The sequence below is a fragment of the Lithobates pipiens genome, unplaced genomic scaffold (genome assembly GCF_037356315.1).
Source record: "Lithobates pipiens isolate NorthernLeopardFrog02 unplaced genomic scaffold, aLitPip1_a1.2 Scaffold_18, whole genome shotgun sequence".
In the NCBI taxonomy this organism is placed as follows: Eukaryota; Metazoa; Chordata; class Amphibia; order Anura; family Ranidae; genus Lithobates; species Lithobates pipiens.
The window spans coordinates 132,713,098-132,739,038 of record NW_027507758.1 but is presented as its reverse complement, the minus strand read 5'-3'; the positions used below and the strand labels follow the sequence as shown (position 1 = coordinate 132,739,038).

At 39.3% G+C, this 25,941-nt stretch overlaps 1 protein-coding gene across 1 annotated transcript in view; it reads right to left on the bottom strand.

The window, feature by feature from the left end:
• KIF26B (kinesin family member 26B) overlaps positions 1-25,941 on the bottom strand; it is a 524,156-nt gene that overhangs the window by 31,554 nt on the left and 466,661 nt on the right. The window contains exons 11-12 of the mRNA XM_077486139.1: positions 8,400-8,562; positions 4,320-7,665 (exon numbers count right to left, since the gene is read on the bottom strand). Coding sequence (XP_077342265.1) covers positions 4,320-7,665; positions 8,400-8,562 — 3,509 coding nt within the window. The remainder of the gene's footprint in view (positions 1-4,319; positions 7,666-8,399; positions 8,563-25,941) is intronic.

The window sequence follows — 25,941 nt, the reverse complement described above, 5'->3', positions numbered from 1 at the left end:
GCCTATTGTTTTAAGCTATTTTCTCTATTGTGAATAAGCAATTTTTCTCTTCTACACTGCTGAAAATTAGGCGAGACAACTTAACCACTTGCAGCAAAATCACATATCTGTACATCATTCTGCTTCCATTGGCTCTACTGGGGTGATGCCTGCAGCGGTACTTTTTTTTTAGAGCCAACAGTCGGCTTTCTTGTAATAACAATGGATGTGGCCAAGCAGCTGCTCGAATTGTTATCACAAGCAGCGGGAGGTGACACCCCCCCACCACATTCTACCGTTTCATCCAGGCTCTCCCATCCCACTGGGAGGCTCTAGTAACCAGCCATCTACCAGCTGGCCGGAGATCAAAACAAAGCCGGAATTGAATCTAGTAACCCAGAAACGGCAGTATTCAAAACAGCCAAACTTGGCGTTTTGGATGCTTTTAAGGGCAAAGGAGGGATTTGGGGTTTTATAGACCCCAGATCCCTAAAAAAAAAATGACCTGACACGTGACTATTGCTGTCACAAGGGATGTTTACATTCTTTGTTACAGTAATAAAAGTATTCAAAAAATAAAAATTAAAGAGACAGTGTAAAAATATAAAAAAGTGTTTAGGGATGGGGGGGGCAGTTAGAGGGGAGTTGGTTACCTTACTACTGGGAATGCATAAAGATAAAAAAACTTTCAGAAATATGGATAATTAATGTAACCTTGTTCTACTGTTGTATCTGATGTCCAGGAGGTGGAGACAAGGGCTCTGGCTGGGACGTTCAACTACAAAAATGGCAAGTCCTCATAAAGTAAAAGCTGGCAACTCGGAGTGCTCTTGCAAAGTAAATCCTTTACTGGCTACACGTGTAAAAACACAATACAGTAGAAACAAATGCATTTCGGCTATGCCGCCTTCCTCATAGCATACCTGTATGCTATGAAGAAGATTGCATAGCCAAAATGCACTAGCATCTACTGTATTGTAGTTTTATACATGTAGCCAATAATTGGATTTTTCCTACAGCTTACCTGTAAAATACTTTTCTTGGAATACATCATGGGACACAGAGCAGCCATAATAATTACTATGTGGGTTATACACCACCTATAGGTGAATGGACACTGGCAGATTAATCAAACAGGAAGTCCTCCCGCATATAACCCCTCCTACACAGGAAGTACCTCAGTTTTGTAGCAAAGCAATGAATATCTCAAAAAAGAGGGGAGGGACCTCTGTGTCCCAGGATGTACTTTAAGAAAAGAGTTTTCAGGTAAGCTGTAGGAAAATTCCAATTTTCTTTATCGTACATCCTGGGACACAGAGCGGCCCTAATTACTATGTGAGATGTCCTAAAGCAATACCCCTGAGGGGAGGGAGACACACAGATCACAGAAACTGCCACCTGAGAAGGACTTATTCTGCCACCTGTAATATACTGTGGCCAAAGCAGTATCCTCCGTAGCTTTGATATCCATTTGGTAAAATGTTGTGAATGTATTTACCAAAGACTATGTAGTGGGCTTAAAAAAACTGAGCCACTGACCCCTGATGGCGGATGGCCTAAGATGCCCCCACACACCTGGTAGTGACTGATCTCTGCAAAAAGGGGTGTGGACCTTGCCCTTTCAAGCCACAGGCTTGAATAATTAACTGGCAGATCCAATGAAAAAAAATGGTTAACTTGGATGCCTCCTGCCCTTCCTGGGCCCTGCTGGCAGGACAATCCAGGATTCCTGACCTGTACTGACAATTCCAGTAAATCCTGACCGCCTAAACTACCTCCAGAGTATGCAGCGATCTTCTACATCACTGCCCATTGGTAGATGTGGACACTGCCAGCTCACTGAACCTGAGAGCGGTGCACCTGCCTCCCCCGGCTGCCTCTCTTTTCTGGAACCATTTAACTGGTACAACATAGTAACTATATTAGCCAAACTAATGCACAGTCCTCCAAGAAAGCAGCCTAAAACAAGGTTGGTTAAACGTTATGTAACCCCTTAGGTATGTAAGTATGCAGGTATCCAGGTATGCCGTTATGTAGGTACCTAGGTATGCTTGCAAACATGCAGATATACAAGTATTCTTGCCATTCATGCATTTATGTATGCAGTTCAAGGCAAATAAGCACATATATATGTATCCCAAGGCAAATAAGCACATATGTATGTAATCCTAGGCAAATAAGCACATATGTATACAGTTTAATGTAAATAAGCACATACAGTATCTCACAAAAGTGAGTACACCCTCACATTTTTGTAAATATTTTATTATATCTATTCATGTGACAACACTTACGAAATTAAACTTTGCTACAATGTAAAGTAGTGAATGTACAGCTTGTATGACAGTGTAAATTTGCTGTCCCCTCAAAATAACTCAACACACAGCCATTAATGTCTAAACTGCTGGCAACAAAAGTGAGTACAAGTGAAAATGTCCAAAGTGGGCCCAAAGTGTCAATATTTTGTGTGGCCACCATTATTTTCCAGCACTGCCTTAACCCTCTTGGGCATGGAGTTCACCAGAGATTCACAATTTGCCACTGGAGTACTCTTACACTCCTCCAAATCCTCACGGACTTGGTGGATGTTAGAGACCTTGCGCTCCTTCACCTTCATATATGGAAGCCCCACAGATGCTCAATAGGGTTTAGGTCTGGAGACGTGCTTGGCCAGTCCATCAGCTTCTTTAGCAGGGTAGGTGGTCGTCTTTGAGATGTGTTTGGGGTGGTTATCATATTGGAATACTGCCCTGTGGTCCAGTCTCTGAAGGGAGGGGGATCATGCTCTGCTTCAGTATGTCACTGTACATGTTGGCATTCATGGTTCCCTTAATGAACTGTAGCTCCCAAGTGTCAGCAGCACTCATGCAGCCCCAGGCAATGACACTCTCACCACCATGCTTGACTGTAGGCAAGACACAATTGTCTTTGTACTCCTCACCTGGTTGCTGGCCCACACACACTTGACACCATCTGAACCAAATACGTTTATATAGGTCTCATTAGACCACAGGACATGGTTCCAATAATCCATGTCCTTAGTCTGCTTGTCTTCCGCAAACTGTTTGCAGGCTTTCTTGTGCATCATCTTTAGAAGATGCTTCCTTCTGGGATGACAGCTACGCAGACCAATTTGATGCAGTGTGTGGCGTATGGCCTGAGCACTGACAGGCTGACCCTCCACCTCTTCAACCTCTGCAGCAATGCTGGCAGCACTTATATGTCTATTTCCCAAAGACAACCTCTGGATATGAAGCTGAGAAATCAACTTCTTTGGTCGACCATGACAAGGCCTGTTCTGAGTGGAACCTGTCCTGTTAAACTGCTGTATGGTCTTGGCCACCATTCTGCAGCTCAGTTTCAGAGTCTTGGAACTCTTTTTATAGCAATCTTTATGTAGAGCAACATTTTTTTTTTCAGATCCTCAGAGAGTTCTTTGTCATGAGGTGCCATGTTGAACTTCCAGTGACCAGTATGAGAGAGTAAGAGCGATAACACCAAATTTAACACACCTGCTCCCCATTCACACCTGAGACCTTTAACACTAACGAGTCACATGACACCAGGGAGGGAAAATGGTTGATTGGGTGAATGTGGACATTTTTACTTAGGGGTGCACTCACTTTTGTTGCCAACAAGTTAGACATTAATTGCTATGTGTTGAGTTATTTTGAGGGGGCAGCAAATTTACTGTTATACAAGCTATACACTCACTACTAGTGTAATTTCTTCAGTGTTGTCACATGAAAAGATATAATAAAATATTTACAAAAATGTGAGGGGTGTATTAACTTTGTGAGATACTGTAAGTATACAGTTTAATGTAAATAAGCACATATGTATACAGTTTATTGCAACTAAGCACATATGTATGCAGTTCAAACTAAGCATATATAAGTCCATGATTCTTAATATAACCCTCAAGACCTCCAAAGGCACATGTATCACATCAGTGACCACCACCTTACAGACACTGGCAAAAAAACTGAGGTACTTTCTGTGTAGGAGGGGTCATACAGGGGAGGGCTTCCTGCTTGATTAATCTGCCAGTGTACATTCACCTCTAGGTGGCGTATAAACCATATAGTAATTATTATGGCTGCTCTCTGTCCCACGATGTACAATAACGGAAAAGGGATTTACTTTGTCAAGCACTCTTAGTTGCCAGCCTTTACTTAATTAAGAAAAAATTCTCAGACTTTAGAACCACTTCTGAACCACGTAAGATAAGAAAACCATGCGAAGCAACGCATCAGCATCTGTCAAAAAACCCATGAAATTAGCAGTTTCCATTAACCAATGAGTCATTTTTTTTTTAGACTAGCAAATTAATAACATACCTGTATTAGACCGTTTTTTTGAGGACTTAAGACTCCGGCACCTTCCACTGACAGAACTACTGTTTTCACTCATGGAGTCTTGTGCAGAGGAACCACTTCCTGTGGCTTCACTGTCCCTCATCATGCTCTCATAACCACTGCTGCCTCCACTGTGGTAAAACAGGGCTGTTTTGCCCATTGCAGGTGGCAACTCCCCACTAAGAACACTGCTGTTATCACTTCCATGACCACTGCTGCAACGGTGGGGTTTTCGTGGGGGAGTGATTTTACTGTATGGGGAGGGCAGTGTGTGTACAGTGGGCTTCTCTGCATGGTGAGTTACACGTTCATCTGAGTCTGAATTTCCACGTGAATGCACACTTCGACCACCTGTGCTTCCCTGGAGTAGCTCTGAGATCCTGCCATTAACAGCTCTTAAAGGCAGCTTGGAAACAAGCCCAGAGCCTCTGTTTCTGCTAAGAGATTGTGTAGACCAAGACATATTTTTACCATTTGGAGGTAGGCTTGAACTTCTTCCAACAGACTGAGGAAGTGACTTGGTTGAGAAGCTGAGTGTTTTGGTTGCAGATGCTGAAAGGCTACGAGCTTTAGGACTAGCAAGTAGTAGTTTACTTACTGCTGATATTTTTGAAGGGCTACATTTAGGTGAAGTACCAGCAGACTGTGGGGTGTTAGTTGGAGATGACATCACATTTCGATTTAAACTTCTCCCAGATCTTGGCAATGTGCTGTCTTTACTAAAGACCATTCTGGAACTGACTGATGAAAGACTTCCAGCTCTTTCTAAAGATAGACATTCATAATGACTTCCACTGGATGTCCCTAATGAGTTTGCCCTACTAGCCAACTGCTCAAGTTTGGCACTAAATAACTTGCTACTACTGTTGCTTCTGGTGTCCATGCTAAATCCAGACAATTTTCCACTAAGTTCATCTGGAAGACTAGGAAGGGAAGAGAGAGATTGTTTTGAAGGGCTGCTTGCAGCGTGCTGGGGACTTGCTCTATTCCGATGATCTAGGCTTGACTTCCTCACTGGAGGCAGGGGTGGAATTCCTTTGGGACGAGTGAGAACACAATGTTTTGGAGATGCAACTCTTCTTTCTAAAGTAGATCTGGATGTTTGTAGTGAAGGGACAGAATTGATCTCTGCATCTTGTTCCTCCAGCTTATACAATCTTTCTAAACCTCTAGGGAGGCTACCGGTCAGTGAATAGTCAGTTACATGGGTGAGACTTTGTGTGGAAAATGTCATTTCACATCCATCTACAATTCTTCTAAGGTTCTCAGAGATTGGTGAGAGAATTGCTTCTCCACTGCTGCTGCTTAATCTGTCTTGGGCATTTTGTGTTTTATGCACATCATGGTCAGTTACACAATTAGCAACTTCAGGCATTTGTCCTCCATCTGTTGAATTAATGTTTTCTCCCTTGATACCATCTTCACGTTTTAGCCATGGATCATCAAATACAGCTTTCACTTTACAATCAACATCATTGTTTTTTACAGAGTATGCAGACTTGTCAGGTAGATTTAATCTTTGCAGGGATTCATTAGTCTCTTGAGTTTTAAAGGGACTCACTGCAATGCAGGGGTAAACAGTGATGTTTGTTTTCATTGGATCATAGTTTTCACAGCTACCAAGAGTTGAAGTGTTTGATATAGTAACTGTGGTTTTCCCTACTGCAGAAATTTTGCAGCCCTTTATAGGGGATACATTATTCTGAACGGTTTCTGCCATTTCAGACTGAATGAGCACATTGTCCACTCCTGGCTTCTGTCTGTTTGAACACATCACACTGATATTCTGTAAAGCGCTTGTAAATTCTGAAATAGGAGGGTCAGCCATTGCTTCTCCATGGCCATAACATGCTTGAGCAATAAAACTGTGGCATGATTGTTCTCCATCACTACCTGTGCTCATTTCACTCAACCAGGAACTTATGGAAGACCGTCTGCTACTCCCTTCCTGACATTTCTCATCTGTTCCAGACTTAGGAAGGGGTAAGAATTGTGTGATGCTGACCTCAGAAACTGGTGCAGAATTAGAATAGCATTCTAGGTCCTCACTTATGCTACTTATAATACTTACAGGTCTTGACCCAGAAGCTAAAGCCTGCACTGAACAATCACTGTTAAAACTGATTATACTTGTAGGGCGGCCATTGTTCAGGACTCCACTAATTGTTAATTCTTCAACTAACGTGAAAACCAACTCATCCTCTCCATTCAGCTCTAGAGGTTGTTGCACGGTGACCATGGTTGTACTGATGACTTCCTTTTTGGAATCTTCAGAACCATATGTCTGTTGATCTTCAAGTGCACACTCTGCAGAAAAGCTACTTGAATTAGACAGAGATCTCTTCATGATTTGTGGACTCATTCCTACAGGAGGAGTTCGAATTTCTGGTTGTGGGAGAGATTCTAAAAGTGATCCTGCATCTTTATTTATAGGTGGTGCTGAAGTTGGTAAGACACCCTTCTGTGTATAAACTTTACACCTTTGGGAAGGAGAGTTGGGCGGCTTGTATTCTGAAGTCTTAGCTAAACTGGCTATTCCTAGTCTCGGTGATCCCATTGATCTTGGTTTTCCTTCTACAAATCCACAACTGTTGAGGCTTTCCCTGCTTCCTTGCAAACTGGAATTCTGAACCATCTGGGATGATCCAGAGTGCAGTGCACAGCTACCCGTAACACTCCTAGGAGATAATGGTGTAGATGTGTCAGTGACATGCCCGGCGGGAACGGGTGAGTGGTTTCTTTGCGTTTTGTATGCTGTTCCAGTATTATTTTCTCTCACCTCCTTGTCAGACTGTATACTTTCACACATGCTTTCTTCAATATTTTCATCTATTAGGTTTTTTGGTTGAGCCACTGGACACAAACCTTTGGCTGTTTGCTCTCCACTATACTGTGCAGGAACTTCTTCAAAAGGGAAACTATTTATTTCCTCACTACCATCTATACAGTCCAATCTTTCCTGCAGTTCTGCAAAAGTATTGCACTTTAAACAATCCCTTTCTGGTTTGCTAGGAGCTACTTCATGTACTTCCTCTACCTTTGCCTCATTCTTTGTCTTCTGCAAAACTGGAACTATTGGAACAAAGTCAGGTGGTCCCTCATTATCAGTGAGCTCTTTGTCAGATAAAGCTGTTCCATTGGGACCAACATAAATAACTGTATCACATGACTGTTCACTGCTTGAAGAGTAATCTGGGTCACTGGATAAACTAAGCAGGGGGAAATCAGGATCAACTACATTTCTTGAATGGAACGGTCTCAACTGAGTTGGCCTGCGCATTCGGCCTTCTTCACAGGAACTCTCTCCTCCAGATGAACTTGAAGTATACTGTAAAATAGGGATTCCACATACATGACAATTATATTACCTGAAAACATGCTAATATTCATATTTATAAACATCCGTATTGCTACATTGGTAAACAGGTATTTAACTGCTTTTAATAGCTCATCATTTTATGGAACTAGACCTTTAAAAAGTTATCTATAACATAATCTACTAATATTGCACTCATTAGAACCTGTAAAAATGTATCTATACATGCGTATACACTTGAGAGAGTTCAAGTATGAATATCTGTTCTAAAATAAATGAATTTCTTATAGAAATAAATCTATATATGCGTATACACTTGAGAAAGTTCAAGTATGAATATCTGTTCTAAAATAAATAATTTCACATAGAAATGTATCATCAATGTCACAATTCTGGGTCACTTAAACATGCTTTTAGTGCTTCTAGTAAAAGTTAATGCAGATGTGTCCTAGATCATGAAGTCATGGGGCTGAAAATGGAAGGAGCTGTTTTAAGTTAGCTGTGTGATATCTGCAACTGTTGACAAATATTTCAAATATTTTACAATCTATTGTGCACAGCAAGAATATAACCTAGCCTAATTCTAAGTCTATAGTCCTTCAATCTACCTTACACATGATAACAAATGACGCCAATCTCATGCAAACCAAAACCTTGACTGTCTACCCAATCTGTTACATTAATGAACACTTCCTCACACATATTTATCTTAATAGTGGCCACTGATTTATCTCACAAGTCCTTACCTTGGTTTTCTTTTTCTTCATTCTTAGCACTCGGGAAGCAATCTGGATAGTGGACAGCGTCTCAGCGTAGTTTCCTGCAGCAGCTGAAATGTGAGCTATCATTGTTGTGCGGCAGTTCATGTTCCCCAGGGACTCCCGAAGAAGCATTGTGAGCTTGCTCTCTCTACAGAAACAAAATGAATTAAGGCTGCATTAGTGAAACATGTTTCACTTCTACTGTCATGATATGACTTCAGAGCCCTGAAGTTTTTTCCCTTTTCCTAATGGCATGCTAATCAGCTTCATGCTGCAGACGCACATGGCACCCCATCTAAGGGATGAGAAATATAAAGGACAGGTCAATTACGTTTTTTTTTTTTTTTTTTTAATAAAATGGAATCAATGCCTGACCATATGACTTGATACTGTATTTTATCGCTGTAAAAAAAAAAACTACTAGCAACTCAACTCTTAGTGTAATTTATTGCTGGCAGCTTTGCTTTATAAAGCAGCCAATATTTTATGTTATGCCACACAATTTTTTCATTTTATTAATGTACATTACTGATATCTGTATGCCCTGCCATTATCAACACTTCAGATCCTTTTTTTTCACCTTGCATTAGAAAACTAACAGTTGGAGACTGATTGTGTGCTGTAGGTAACATACATTTCTTATCTTTTTATAGATCAGTCTTTTTTCTTAAAGTGATTGTATTTTTTTTAATATACCAAACATGCTTAGAGTTGCACAGAGTGGCCTTGATCCTTCTATTCTGAGGTCCCTGCTGGCACTCCCGGCTATTCCTCTTCTCAATGGTAGCACACCCGTGGGCTTCCTGCTTCCTATGGTGGCACACCTGTGTGGTTGACCCTGAGTTGTGTTGCCTGGGTCCATAGACACAGATGCCTCTCACTGCCTCAGCAAAGCCTATGAGTGTGGGGAGAACCACTACAGATGGGCACAGCGCTAAATTGAGTGAGGACTCAGGTAAGTATAAGGGGGGTGAGGAGGCGATACAGGTACTTGAACATTTTTTTACGTTAATGTATGGAAATGCATTAGGACAAAAAAGTTTAGGCTTTAGAACCACTTTAAATACTGTACATAGCAAAGGAATGAGTAAAATAACAAAAATAAATGAGTCTTTTAAGTAAGATGTGTTTAAGGCATTCACTTTATGTGCTATAATTACTTAATACCCAATTACACGGCAACATAAAGTAGCACATGAGCTCATTTGGGGTCTCAGTTCAAAGTCTGTCTATGTTGCACTGAAATGCACAGTGAACAGTTTGGTCAAAATATTTGGGACCCATTCACACTTTGCATAAGCACATTCACACTAAAGTAGTATTAAACCATAATCATTTTAGCTTAACACATTAAGCACAGTAAAAAAACCTTTTCCAGTATACTATTTGTTAAAATTCTTACCCCCCTCCAGTTTACACCTTTCAATGCTACTGGCTCCTTTGCTCTCAGTTCTGCTTCCCTGAACTTCTAGTCTTCACATGAAAGTTTTTACAGTACACAGTGCAGTCTCCATCCAGTTTGTTGACTTGGAGAAGGGGGTGGGGTAAAGTAGGCAGGAGCAAAGGAGTACCTTGGCATCCTAGGCTAAGGGGTTGTGTGTTTCTATTGATGCATACAGTGTAGGGAGACACAACTCTAGTCCCTGCATGCAAATGTGGCTCCATAGGATGGTACAAGAGAAAAGGAGCCATCTAAAAAAGGAAACCTGGGGCAGCAGTTTACTATAATCTGTTCAAATGTGAAATGAAGATGCTGCAACAGGAACATTCTTGCCTGCTTTTATACTGTAGGTGCAAAGTGTATTACTGAACTGTACCACAGCCCAGCCTATTTCTGTTTTACATGGGGAGCAATGCAGTTCATCAAGGCAAAATGAGCTGCTTATTTCTGATTGTCTCCTCTTCCTTATGCAATTTACCCACACCACAAAGAAGTAAGATGTTGTCTACTGAAATTCTTCATGTATCTGGATGAAATAAAAGGATGTGTTTAAACCAAGAATGCAGGATCTTTATTTGGATACCAAAATTTACCTGCCTGGTGTGTATTAAGAAAAATTATTTTTGAGCACCTAGATTTTATTAGACAATAGGAAGTGGAGCAGGCACAAATAGGGAGAATTGTATTTTATTTTTTAATACGAGCCACCTAATGTTCTGACTCAATATAAGGTGTATATGCTTTTTAAAATAAGTTAAATATCTAAGGCTGGATTCACAGCAGGGGCCTGATGCATCCCCATTCACCATTTCAGCCCAAATTTTTTGGCTGAATTCGGACCTGAAACTGACCAAAAGATGCACAGAACTCCTGTCCAAATTAGCACCTGAGCCACAGCGGAGATATGTGAACTGGCTCCATTGAGATCTGGTCAAAATCTCCTGCTATTGCGAACTGGATGCGGGGAAGCCACATCCAATTCGCAATAGTGTGAACCCAGCTTGATACTTAAAATCTGGTACAAATTTTTAGAATTTTAGAAATAGACCCAAAGCATAATAGTTCCACCTCTGTGCTTGACTGTAGGGATAGTGTTCTTAGGGACATAGTCAGCAATTTTCTTCCTCCAAACACGGCGAGTAGAGTTAATGCCAAAGAGCTGAATTTTGCTCTCTTCCGACCACAGCACTTTCTCCCAGTCCTTCTCTGAATCAGTTAGATGTTCATTGGCAAACATCAGATGGGCCTGTACATGTACCTTCTTGTTCCGTGTTTGGAGGAAGAAAAAAAATCCTGACTATGACCCTAAGAACGCCATCCCTACAGTCAAGCATGGAGGTAAAAACTGTTTGCTTTGGGGCTGATTCTCTGCTAAGGGTACAAGCCGCATTGCGGATTGTGCATTGTCGCATTGAGGGGCCAAAGGACTGGATCATGTATTGTAAAATCTTGGATGAGAACCTTCATCTGTCAGACAGAACATGGGTCATAGATGGGTCTTCCAGCATGACAATGACTCAAAACATTACATTGAGGTCATGGAGTGGCCTAGCCAGTCTCCAGACCTTTATCTTACAGAAAATGTATGAGCTGAAACTTTGCGTTACCAAGCAACAGCCAAGAAACCTTAAGGATTTAGATACCGATCTGTAAAGAAGAATGGACAAAAATCCCTCAGCAGATTGTGGGTGCTATGCAGGGCTCTTGCAGGCTCTGTGTGTAAGCTGTTTGGCCATACAGCCAAGCCAAGCAGCTACACAATAACAGGAAACATCAATGAATTACCACAGAGCTCAGCAGCGGCGTGGTAGTACATTGAGAACTACAAGCCGACAGCTGCAAAGGCTGCCAGACCTTGTAGCTTTTAATTCATAGAACTGTGAATCAGTGACACATTCTTTGAAGATTCTCACAGAGAGCGGGGGAGAAGATCTGCCTGCCGCCTGTGACATTGGGGGGCCGGAAAAAGGTACAGACGACATTGGATTTGCAACATGCTGCATGTTACACCTTGAATATGGGTGTAACAGGTAACATGTTACAAAAGATGAACTTATCCTTTAAGTGTGGTATATTGGATTTTGGGTTGGCCTTCATATTTATTGCATTCAATTAAAATGGACCTATCAATAAAATGTATATTACACATAAATCAACAGTAAACATTGAGCATTAAAATACCTCTTGCTTGCCATATACAGAATACACTGATCAGCGCTGCAACTATTGGATGAAAGTGCTGATTGGATGCAAGTTTTTCAGCATAAAAATTTTACAGAAGCCTAAAGACTGGCTCCTGCTAAACAGTCAGCGGTACACACAGACCTAAAGTCAGCCATTTCCTGCTGAACCAGACGATTTTCAGTCCATGTATGCCCTTTTTAAGATCACTTGGTTTCTGGATACCAGGCTACCACTTTTCATTGGAGACTTCAGAAAGATTTTCTCTGCCTTGAACAAGACAGGCACTATCTAGAATACTTGCAATAAGATAAGGAAATATTCTGGACAAAACCAGGAAGCAGATCTTGCATGTGAAATAAAGAAATATGGACCCCTCGTATGCATATAATGCATAAATCCAAGTTATATATATCGTATAAACAAGGTTAGTTTATAAATATAATCTGATAACATTATTATGCCTATCCCTTTGACATGTACATCTCTAAAGCCCCATACACACGATCAGAAATTCTGCCAGCAAAAGTCGGATGTGAGCTTTTGGTCAGAAATTCCGACCGTGTGTATGCTCCATTGGACTTTTGCTGGCAGAATTCCAGCTGGGAAAAGATTGAGCTGGTTCTCTATTTTTCGGTCAGAAAAAGTTCAGATCGGAAATTCCGATCGTCTGTACAAATTCGCTAAATTCCTACGCATGCTCGGAAACAATTTGACTCATGCTCGGAAGCGTGGAACTTCATTTTCTTGGCTCGTCACAGTGTTGTACGTCACCGCGTTCTTGACGGTCGAAAGTTCAGAGAGCTTTTGTGTGACCATGTATGCAAGCCAAGCTTGAGCGGAATTCCGTTGAAAAAAACATCCAAGTTTTTTCCGACGGAAAATACGTTTGTGTGTACAGCCATTAAACCTTCTATTTTAAATTAAATCTATTAATCAAACTAACATTCTCAGCTCTTTCAAATGTTTATTCTATGTGCCTTGTAAACTATGACAAGCTCAAATGACCATACTTGTTAACGGAATCTGATGTGCATAAACACGGATTAGGTTTTCAATGCATTAATGACTTTAGAACCAATACTTTTGTATATTCTATAAAAGATACACAAGCATTTAGCCATAATACTAGTTCTGAACAATACTTGTCCCTTTTATCACAAGACAATTCATACTACATTTAAACCCTGCTCTGTTGATAAAAGCTGGTTTATAATGAATATACATTTTCTATTAAATCCACTAGGGAAGTTTTATTAAGAAACCATTAATTACACTTATCAGCATCTCTGTAGCTATTTAGGCACTAAATGCAGCTCGTACTTCTTCCATGTTATCTCTTGCTTTGTTCCTCACAATGAAGAATCTCAAAATTCATTATCACATGGCATTGTTAATTAGATGGCTTCGGAAATGGGCACTTGCACATCAACTCTACAGTAAGAATTATGTATACCTTTTGTACAAGAATGTCTGCTCTCGGTGCTGTTAATATAATAGCATATACTGCACCTGGCAACAATTTTCACATTGTTACTTGTGTTGTATATATGGTGCCGTCATTAGTCAGATAAGAACCATCAGGCCTAATTTTTATAAATCAATATCTTGCTATAGTTTGGACCTGAATAGAAGAGAATTAGCTGTGTCAAAGTGTATTTTAAACCCAAAACAAAAACATAATATATTGCAGCTTTGCAGTCCTTAGATGTGGTGACTGCATTGTTTTGTGTTTTTTTTCAGTATTTTTTTTTTCAGTGGACAGCCTTCCCAGAAGAGTTGAAGCTATTATAGCTGCAAAGGGTGGGCCAACTCAATATTGAACCCTATGGAATAAGACTGGGGTGCCATTAAAGTTAATTTGTGTGTAAAGGCAGGTGCCCCAATACTTTTGGTAATATAGTGTACTTCCTTCCCTAGGGGGACAATGCTCACTAACTTTGCTGCATTCATGGAGGAGCAGTGTTGTCACCCTAGGATATGACTACAGAACACCTCCTACTTTCTCCATAACACAGGGGGAGGTCTCCTGTAGGTTAAAGAAGAGAACTGTGAAAGCTAATAACACTTTCCCAGATTTCAGTTCAGTGCACAGGAAGTAACAAGGTAACAAGATATCTGTCAAAAAGTAAAATAAAAGGAGTTCAAATTAAAAAATGTATCTACAATTTTTTTTTTTTTTTAGTTTGGATTGGGTATAGGATAGTAAAAACCCATCTGGATTTTTTTTCTGCCTTTTTCCCATTGGGGAAATGTTCCTTTATTTGGTATCTCAAGACACAATGAGAAGTGAGAGCAGGGAGAAGAGGAGAAATCCTCCTGGGACACATCACAGGAGATTGCCTGTCCCCTCCGGGAGCGCAGCGCGACTCACGCATGCGCCGTGCATGCCAGGCCGTGAAGCCGAAAGCTGTCACGGCCGGGTGCCCAGAGTGGCAATGGAGGTGCCGGCAGAGAGGAAGGGAGAAGAGCGGTACTCCGTTTGGCCGCATTGCTGGACCGTGGAACAGGTAAGTGTCCGTTTATTAAAAGTCAGCAACTACACTTTTTGTAGCTGCTGACTTAATAAACATAAAAAGCCTGGAACACCCCTTTAAGTCACTAAAGCTATAGAGGATTTTTTTTTTTTTAACTAAACTTAAAATTTATGTTTCAAATTGCTAAATGCTCATGTAATCTATAGGTAAAGGAAAAAGGCTAAAGCTTTCTGGAGAATTCAGCTGCCTTCACAACGTGGGTCATACTTCATTACAGGTTAAGTCACTAAAGCTATAGAGGAGATATAGGAGCTCTGCTTATATTTACTGTCCCTTATAACAAAGACGCAACAATAACATATATACAACATATGTACATAAGAACATGTTATTGCAGATCACTAATTAACATTATACACAATATACAAAGTATGATGTGTTCACAATTAAACTTTTCCAATTAAAAAAACCCTATCCAGGAGACCACACATTTTTTTCAGTAAAAATAGTACATATTTTGCTAGAGGTCACAGAAGACATTCAGACCATTGTACTAAATTATAAGCCAAGAAAAAACAGATGCATTCTAGATTTGCAATGAAATCAGATCAATGTCCACAGGGATTTAAGACACACAGATATTTATTTACTAAAGGCTAATTCACTTTGACACTCAAGTGCATTGCAAGCGCACTTGGAAGTGCAGTTGCTGTAGATCTGATGCAAGGCATGCAAGGAAAATAAAACAATTGCATTTTTGCTTGTACATGATTGGATGATAGAAATCAGCAGAGCTTCCACTCACATCTACAGCGACTGCTTCCAAGTGCACTTGCAGTGCATAGTGAATTTGCCTTTAGTAAATCAACCCCACAGACCTATATTCTCAAAATGTACTTCAATTGAAAAATCATTAAAGCTTTGTTAAATTTTATTTTTAAGCAATAAATGATACAACAGATAAGAAAAAATTTTTTTTTAGGAACATGTTATAGTAAAATCCATTTATTTACGCTAGCATCTGTACAAATGATATTATATACTGGTGTATATCATTTTAATAAATATATTTTTATATAGCGAAAATAAAATTTTCTACACTAATATTGTTGCCAGTTGCCTCAGAAAGGATTCCAATTGGGAAAGCTCTGCCAATTAGCAACAGGTTGCAGGTTCAATGGTTTTTCACTCTCTATCAACCCACTTCCTGCTGGTATGGGCATTTTACATAACCTTTACTACATTTGGTCATGGCTACAAAGCTAGGGGTGATGACTAAAATAATGTACAATGATTTTGTTTAATTTAACCACTTCAGACCCAGGCCAATTCTGACATTTCTCTCCTACATGTAAAATTCCTAATTTTTTTGCTAGAAAATTACATAGAACCCCCAAACATTATATATGTTTTTTTAGCAAAGACCCCAGAGAATACAATGGCAGTCATTGCAACTTTTTATCTCGCACGGTATTTGCGCAGCAATTTTTTGAACGCGTTTTTTTCAGAAAAAAAACAGTTTCATGCTTAAAAAAAAAAAAACAGTAAAGTTAGCCCAATTTTTTTGCATAATGTGAAAGAGGAGGATACGCCGAGTAAATAGATACCCAACATGTCACACTTCAAAATTGCACGCGCTCGTGGAATGGCGCCAAACTTTGGCATTTAAAAATCCCCATAGGCGACATTTTAAATTTTTTTACTGATTACATGTTTTGGGTTACAGAGGAGGTCTAGGGCTAGAATTATTGCTCTCGCTCTAACGTTCGCGGCGATACCTCACATGTGTGGTTTGAACACCGTTTTCATATGTGGGCGGGACTTACGTATGCGTTTCGCTTCTGTGTGCGAGCTCACGGGGACAGGGGCGCTTAAAAATTTTTTTTTTTTATTGTTAATTTTATTTTTATTTGTTTAGTTTTACACTTAAAAAATAAATAAAAAAAACTGATGACTTTTATTCCTATTACAAGGAATGTAAACATCCCTTGTAATAGGAATATGGCACGATCAGACCTATTTACAGTGAAATATGGGGTCAATAAGACCCCATATCTCACCTCTAGGCTGGTATAAAAAAAAAAAAAAAACGATCATGGCTCCCTAGCCAGATCGGCGCCGTTAATTTGAATACCGAGGCCGGGCGTGACGTCATAACATCGCGCCCGGCCTCCGAACGATCATAGAGACTCCGGGGACAATCTAGTCCGCCGGAAATCTCTATGATCACATGCTGGGGCCGGCGGATACTGTGACCGACTCACCGATGGAAACAGTGAGTCGGTAGAAGCACCGGAGGGCAGCGGGAGGGGGGGCGTCCCCTCCCGCCGCCCGTAAGAACGATCAAGCGGCGGAACAGCCGCTATGATCGTTCTTATGGTGTAGGGAATCGCCGGCTGAAAACGGCAATATCTGAATGATGTCTGTGGACTCAGGCATCATTTAGATATAACCAGTGAAACCCCATGACGTCAATAGACGTAGTGCGGGTCTCAAGTGGTTAATAAACAAAAAGAAAATGGCCAATTACTGCTGCCCTGTAGGCACCACGGTTATTTTAATGCTCATTCCCATGTCTGTTGGGGAAGAGGGGAAGGGGCATTACTCCAATAATTTCCCAACAATTTATATTTTAAAGCTAAAAGGCTCAATTCCCAAAGCTATAACACAATATATTCAAATGTGTTTAACCCCTTTAGCTCTCCCTAACACCTGTACACTCCGTATAGACCACAACCATTTTTTTATTTTTGCTATTAACCTGTTTATTAGGCAATAACTTTGTCATTACTTGGCATAAGGTAATACATATACTGTTTTTTAAGAGAAAAAAAAAATATTTTTGTGATAATCTTGTAAAAATGTTTTTTATGCAACCCTTAAGACAAAAAGTAACAAAGCTAACTCAAAGCTAACACTTTTTTTGATCAGTGATAGTTCAAAATAAAGTAGTTTTACTGTAGATAAATAGTACATATTTTATTTTATAATTTGTCCTTTTTAAAAAGACAATACAATTAGGATTTTGGTACAAAGCATTTGCAAGTTATTTACAAATTTAGCATTTAAAAAAAAAAAGTGACATTAATAAAAATTATTGAACAACATAAATGAAAAGGGTTCAAATATCAATGATTAAAGTCAGGGGTAGAGAACCTTTTTGGCTGAGAGAGTCACATATTTTAAAATGTAATTCCGTGAGAGCCATACAATATGTTTAAAACATTTTTTTTTTTTTATCGATTAATCTACTCATTTCAATTATAACTGTAATATCCAAATCATCTCCCCCACTGTAATATCCACATCTCCCCTACGATTGTCTGCTTGCTTACCACTACACAGGCAGGCAGATCCAGGAGCAGTTGAGGTGGGTGATGATGATGTCAGTGCGCCGCTCACCTAGGCTGCCACCGGGTGTACCAAGATGGCCGCAGCTCCGGAGCTAGGCCGAAGCTGCGGCCGTTCCTATGGGCTCAATCCATGGATCGGCACACCACACAATCCGCAGATTGAGAGGTGAGAGCCAGATGCAGCCATCAAAAGAGCCACATCTGGCTCGTGAGCCATAGGTTCCCTACCCCTGATTAAAGTGTTACTAAAAGATTTTTTTTTTTAGTTTTGAATACAGTAGAGAGGGATTAGGACACCTGCCAAATTTTGTTTATGCTGTCTCTACCCATTTCAGGGATATTCACCATCTCTATTTGTCTTGTTCGCCATTATCGATGCATGTGACAATAAAAGAAAATCCCACATTTTAGGCTAAATAGAGGGGAAATCTTTCAATGAGTACACTAGTTCTGGTGAATCTGGTGACACCCCTGGATTTCCTCACTTTGGAAGGATTTACTCTCACTTTCTGTTTTGGTTATGAGACAGGAAGTGAAGGGAAGCCTTCAGAATGTGACGTAGATAACCCTCCCTTACTCTATCCGTAACTAAGGATCAGCTCAGGCATGTTCACAAGTCCACACAACCGCTCCTGCCAGGAAGCTGATACTCTGAAGTGTTGATCACAGACAGTGAGACACTCCCGATCCATGGCTGCACAGATCGGTAATTGTCTCCCTTCCTGTGAATAGCGCTGTGGAGTGTCAGATTCCTGGCAGGCACGAGCATGTGCACTTGCGAACACGCCTGAGCTCATCCTTCTCCAAAATGTAAAAAAAGTTTTAAGAATTAAATAATTAAGGCTAATTCGTGCAAAGGCTACACCTACCAGTAATTTAATCCGCTGTGAATTACAGCAGCAGAAATCTTTTGATTCCTACTACTGCTCTGAGTGGCTAGGCGCGACTGTTGCCCCATTCCCTATAATGACAGGTTACTGACAGCTGTAACTATTTCCGGCTGTCCACACTGACTGTGCTACAATTATCCTGTGTACTTTGATCATTTTTTTAGGGTGTGTGTAGCATATCCAATGTTGAATTCTACAGTTGAATTCTAGTCAAGGCACTGTGCCTGCTGTTATAGAAACCAACATTAAGATGCATTTAAGAACAGAAAAACAGAAAGAGAAAATAGAAAGGAAGGAAAGAAAGGTTAAGTAAGGTAAAGGTAAAGAAGAGCACAGGTGCACAAAACGACATACCTGCATGCGATTCCGTCATTGGCGGCTACCCACCACGGGAGCATGCCCGTGGGTCCTGTGGACTCGATATCCGCCAGTGGCCCACGATTGTGATACGGAGAGGAAGAACGGGGAGATTCCCTGTTTTCCCTAGCAACATGACAGGGATCTACTGCTCCCAGTGATAGGGAGCAGTAATCTCTGTCATGTTCTAGTGAGCCCATCCCTCCTACAGTTAGAACACACTGAGGAAACCCACTTAACCCCTTGATTGCCCCCTAGTGTTTAACCTTCCCTGCCAGTGACATTTACACAATAATCAGTGCATTTTTATAGCACTGATCGCTGTATAAATGCCAATGGTCCCAAAATAGTGTCAAAAGTGTCCGGACTGTCTGCTGCAATGTTGCAGTCACGATAAAAATTGCAGATCGCCGCCATTACTAATAAAAAAAATAATAATAAGAATGACATAAATCTATCCCCTATTTTGTAGACGTGATAACTTTTGTGCAAACCAATCAATCAATCAGAGATGAGCATTTCAATGCACAGAGGTGTACCACGGGTGTAACACGGTCATTCAGGAGTGGATTTGTATGATTAAAGTGGACACTGTAGTACTTGGAAATATTGTTTACAAACAGATTTATTAGTATATGTTTCTGGACCAGTAAAAGTGAGGGTGCTACCTTCAGCTTCATTGCACTTATTGTGATTGACACAGAGAGTATATTGTGGAAACGCTAGTCACAGTAGGAGTGTGGTATTATCACCATTACTATATTTGTGGTCATTTTTGTGGCTGAATTATAATAATTGTAAAAGATTTTGAAATGTATTCATTGACAAACACATTTGTATTTTATTAAATACACATATACTTTTAACTTTTATTGTTTAAAATATGTTTTGTCACGATAGAGCAGCGCTACACCCAATTATTATTATCATTGTTTTATGGATGTGGTAGGTGGTAGCAGTAGCATATAAATTATAGGTCAGGTGTGTTGGTAGCGCAGGAAGTCTTCAAAATACTTTTTCTCCTAAAACCTTTTCTTCTTCATGGGCTATATCTCCTATGTACTATTCAGAACTCACTATTGTATTGGAATGCATTATTTATATTGTCTCATGATTGTATTACTGTATGCACTGTACTTTTGCTGTTCATTTGATGGGCCTTTGTTCAATCTGTATGGCTCTGCAAATGAGAGTTTCTTGAAATAATAAAAAAAGCACACTTAAAAAATAAATAAAAAAATAGGGAAGTGTAAAATGCAACAATCCTGTGCAAGGGGCAGTTATATATGGAATCATTATTAGAATATAGTGACCTGAAATCAGATTAGTTAGCACTAATACTTCTGTCCTGTGTAGTTGACTTGATTGGGTATTTGTAACCTTCAGAGGTTTTTAGAAACAGAGTGTCCCGGCCAGGACAGATGCATAAATAGATGTGACTGTGCCTCATACATTCGCTATCACGCTGAGTGACTCCTGGAGCGGCAGATACATCAAACAACCTCTTTTTTATGGTATGTGCTGAACGCTATAGTTCAAATATATTAATAGTAAAAAGGTCAGGCCTGAGCATGTAGGCTCTTTACATAATAATCTAGAGTGGGTGACTGGGGACAAATAAAAGGCAAATTTATTAAATTTATTCTTTAGTTCTGTGTATACAAAGGAGCATGGGGGAGCTCAAGTCCATAATGGGGATGGTATTGACACAGTCCGAAATGATCTACAATGGCTCAAAAGTGATAGGGTCTAGAAATATTTAGACAGACTAAAGGTTGATAAAGCACCTGGACCAGATGGCATCCACCCACAGATCCTAAAATAATTGAGCTCTGTCATTTCAAAGCCATTGTTTCTAATTTTTAGGGACTCATTAATGACGGGAATGGTACCACTGGATTGGTGTAGGGCCAATGTTGTGCCTATATTTAAAAAGGGAACAAAGTCTTTACCAAGTAACTACAGACCTGTTAGTTTAACTTCTATACTCAGAAAGAGACTGGAGAGTTTAATAAAAGACCACATAGATGAGTTCTTACGGGAAAAAAATATTTTAGGTGAAGACAGAAGTTGTCAAACAAATCTGATTTCCTTTTATGAAGAGGTAAGTAAAACCTTGGACAGAGGGGTGGCTGTGGACGTGGTATACTTGGATTTTGCAAAAGCATTTGACACAGTTCCCCACTCACAGCTAATTTTTTAAGGTAAAGTCTACAGGCTTGAAAATATCAGTTTGTAAATGGATAGAAAACTGGCTAAAAGACAGAATTCACATAATAGTGGTTATGAATGGTCTAAGGTTATCAGTGGTGTACCCCAAGGTTCAGTGTTGGGACACTTACTTTTAAATATCTTTATAAATGATATAGGGTCTGGGATTAAAAGTAACATTTCAGACTTTGCATATGACACCAAACTATGCGGTGGAATAACATCCTTACAGGATATCTCAAATTTACAAGCCAACCTCAATGCACTGTCTAATTGGGCAACTATGTGGCAGATGAGGTTTAATGTTCATAAATGTAAAGTTATGCACTTGGGGCCTAAGAATATGAATGCATCATATATACTAGGGGGAGTACAACTGGGGGAATCTGTAGTGGAGAAGGATCTGGGAGTTTTGGTAGATCATAAGCTCAATAGTAACAATGCCAAGCTACGGTTTCCAAAGCGAGCAGTCCTTTCTTGTATTAAGAGAGCTCTGGACTCGAGAGAGAGATATAATTTTGCCCCTGTACAAATCATTAGTAAGGCCTCATTTGGAAGAGCATGGAGAAGCTCAGCTATGAGAAAAGATTAGAGGAACTGAATTTATTCTCTCTTGAGAAGAGGAGATTAAGGGGGGATATGATCAACATGTACAAATATATAAGGGGTCCATATAGTGAACTTGGTATTGTGTTATTAACTTTATGGTCAACACAGAGGACAAGGGGGCACTCTTTACGCCTAGAGGAAAAGAGATTTCATCTCCAAATACGGAGCTGTGAAAATGTGGAATAGACTCCCTCCAGAGGTGGTTCTGGTCAGCTCAGTGGATTGCTTTAAGAAAGGCCTGGATTATTTCCTAAATGCACATAATATAACTGGGTACTAACATTTATAGGTAAAGTTGATCCAAAAGAACTGTCAATGACAATCAACACTGCGCTAACCCCAAAAATTACACATAAAAAAAGCTGCCAACACAATCACGAGGATATACAGTAGTGAAAAAAATTCCAAATGTTAAATTATAGTGTAGCGCTATATAAAATGAATTTAAACCACTTAGTGATGTGACAATAATATGTAAGTATCAAGATTACATAACATACAAGAGTGCTTGCCCAAACTACCCAACAATTGCATGAATAATAAAAAATAGTGAAAAAATTATAATGAACCCAAAAAAATTAAAATGTGAAAACAGTCCAAAGAATTTGTTATTCAATTCAATTAAGTCCAATCCACACGTGAGAGGGAAAGAGCCATCCACCTTCGTCCTATGAAGACCACATGCAGGCACCCCGTGGCATATCCGTCACCAAATGAGATGTAGGCTTACCAGATAGAATGGATCCAAACGAATATACATTCGAAGGATCAATCAAAACTTCAGAATACTCTCATATAGAGTTGTCCAACGTAAAAAGGCTCTCCTGGAAATTCTCAATCAAATATTCAAACGATGGGAAAATCTTCCACTTTAAACCTCAACGCCCATTATAGAACTCATACAGGAAGAAAATGAGGGCCACAATAGTGTAAATCCGTTTTAAAAAATTTAATAGAATAAGTAATGAACTTACATGGATCCAAATGAATAAAGCGCTTTTATCATAAAAACAGAGCTGCAGTAGGAGTCCCTGAGAATTTCCAGGAGAGCCTTTTTACGTTGGACAACTCTATATGAGAGTATTCTGAAGTTTTGATTGATCCTTCGAATGTATATTCGTTTGGATCCATTCTATCTGGTAAGCCTACATCTCATTTGGTGACGGATATGCCACGGGGTGCCTGCATGTGGTCTTCATAGGACGAAGGTGGATGGCTCTTTCCCTCTCACGTGTGGATTGGACTTAATTGAATTGAATAAAAAATTCTTTGGACTGTTTTCACATTTTAATTTTTTTGGGTTCATTATAATTTTTTCACTATTTTTTATTATTCATGCAATTGTTGGGTAGTTTGGGCAAGCACTCTTGTATGTTATGTAATCTTGATACTTACATATTATTGTCACATCACTAAGTGGTTTAAATTCATTTTATATAGCGCTACACTATAATTTAACATAGGTAAAGTTGATCCAGGGAAAATCCGATTTTTGCCTCTTTGGGGTCAGGAATTAGTTTTTTCCCCCTGCTGTAGCAAATTGGATCATGCTTTGCTGGGGTTTTTCGCCTTCCCTTGGATCAACTCTGTGTATAGGATTGGGTATATGGGATTGTTTGATATTATTTTTTGATTTTTTATGGTTGAACTAGATGGACTTGGGTCTTTTTTCAACCTTACTAACTATGTAACTATGTCTGTTACTGACACTGTTACTGACAACCCAATATATATAACACTTAGTATGCTCGCTTAATTATACCCCTGAGGAAGGAGATACACACATGTGCTCCGAAACGTGTCGGGCGCAAGAATTACTGGTTTACTACTTGTACTAGTTTGTGATGCCAGCACTGTAAATTTGTTCTATTGCATCCTTTTTATGTTTTTTTTTATTTTGTACTTATCATATTGAATAAACATTTTTCAAACTAGATTACTGCAATTTTTCCCAAATTATTTCTGTGCCTTAAAAGTCCACCACAAGGGGATTTTGTTTCTTTTCTTACTCATTATATTTGGATGTTTCTTTAATTACTGCTGCACTGGGGTTGAGTAGCTTCTTAACCTGCTTGAGTAAGTCAATAATCCCTATAGTATTATCAGTAATTTAATTAAATCCACCCACCCACTTATATATATTTTAATGTCACATTATCTGTAGGCTTAATTAATTTGTTTTATTACTCCTTGCTATACAGACCATTTAACTGTTTGATTACATAAGTTTGCTGCAACCGCCGAGCCCTGGACAGCTGTCCATTATCTTGCCAGTTAAAAGCAACTGTGATCTATACATTGTAAGCTCAGATCCTATTGATCTATCCCTTAATTTGTATGCAGTCAATGTTGTTCTGTTGCACTTAAGTATGGCTATACCTCTGTTTATGGCTAAATTCACCATTATGGGACCGCTTGTCCAATTTGTGTCACATCTTTGTATTGTTAAATAATATTGCATGTGTCCCCATAGTTGTGGTTTGCTCCATCTACGCTTGAGTTATGGTGTTTCCAGTCTTTTGCATGAAGGGTGATGGACAGTCAGCTTGTTATACCAGAGTACTTTTTTATCGATGTACATCATTTATTGTAAGATTATGCGCGTAACATGTAGAGCCGAGCTACAGCATGCCCTAACCAACTTACACCAAGCCTGATAGAATACTAAAATCGTCTTACCCAGGATGCTTCTATGATTGTTCAGGACAAAAATTCTATGGTGTAATTGTTGGTGTGACCTTTAGCATTTAGGCAATATTTATATTGCAGTTTTTTAATAATGTTTGTGTGTAGTTTCTATTTCTTTTTTAAATGAACATTTTGTAATAAAGATGTCTAGTTTTTAACGTTATGTATCTCAGTGCGTATAAAGTCCAATATCAAATTGTCTATATAGTATTCCGCCTTCATGGGTTTTTACCTTTCCAACACACCGTGCAAAACGACACTTGAGCATTTAAAAACTAGAATATTCTTTGCTAAAAGAATTAAATGCACACATTTCGGTTGTGTTGAACTGACTTTAATCAGAAAGCTGCGAGTGCATACTAATGAATTCAGACTCTCCTGCAGCCTCTCACAGCATGACACTGATGAAGAAAAATGAGCACTTTTCATATTCTCCCTGTGCGTATTTTTTTCTAATTTTTCAGAAGCTGCTCAGGCTACATTCACAGAGCTGTCATAGGCGACAAATGAAGCTGTTTGTTTTTATTTCTTCTTTAACAAGATAAAACACTGTGTATGTTAAAAAAATAAATAAAAAAAAATGTAAAAACAAAATTGGATTTTTGCAGATCATGATATTAGCTCATGCAATATAAAATCATTTAATGCATATATATGTTATGAATTAATTCATGAAAAACAGATCTGGGAAATAAAATGAAGGACAATAAAAGGAGATCTATTATTTAAAACACAGTAAACTGTAGTGTTGGATGTTTTATAAATATTTCAATTTATGAGATATTGAATCAAGTTGAGGTAAACCCTTTTTAAGGGATTTGATTAATCTGAAATTAATCTGAGTTACTATGAAAGTAAACTAGGACCACGAATGTGCCACAAATATTTAATAAAGTGGAGAAATTACATGTACTTAAAGAAAAAGGGATCAAAAAATGTTGTTTTGAATATTTTCCTGTCTGGAAAACTGAACATAATTTCTGCCTGCTTGTACCACCCCTCTTTGAGGTATGGGAGCTGCGCATTAACTTGATAGAATCTAGTTGGTGTTTATTTTTTTATTTTTTACATCCAGGCTCAAAGCACCTCCTACCTACCACTGAAAGGCACAGAGGTTCTTGCAAGCATTGTACAGGTCTAGAGGTTTGCAGCAACCAGACAGATACAAATACAAACCTCTAAGATGGATTTGTTTCTTTTGGGTAGAGGTATTACTTTGCTATATTTACCATTAAGGTGTATGTACAGTTACTTGTGAAAGTATACACCCCCATTGGTGTATTTCCTGTTTTGTCGCATTACAACCTGAAATGAAAGTGG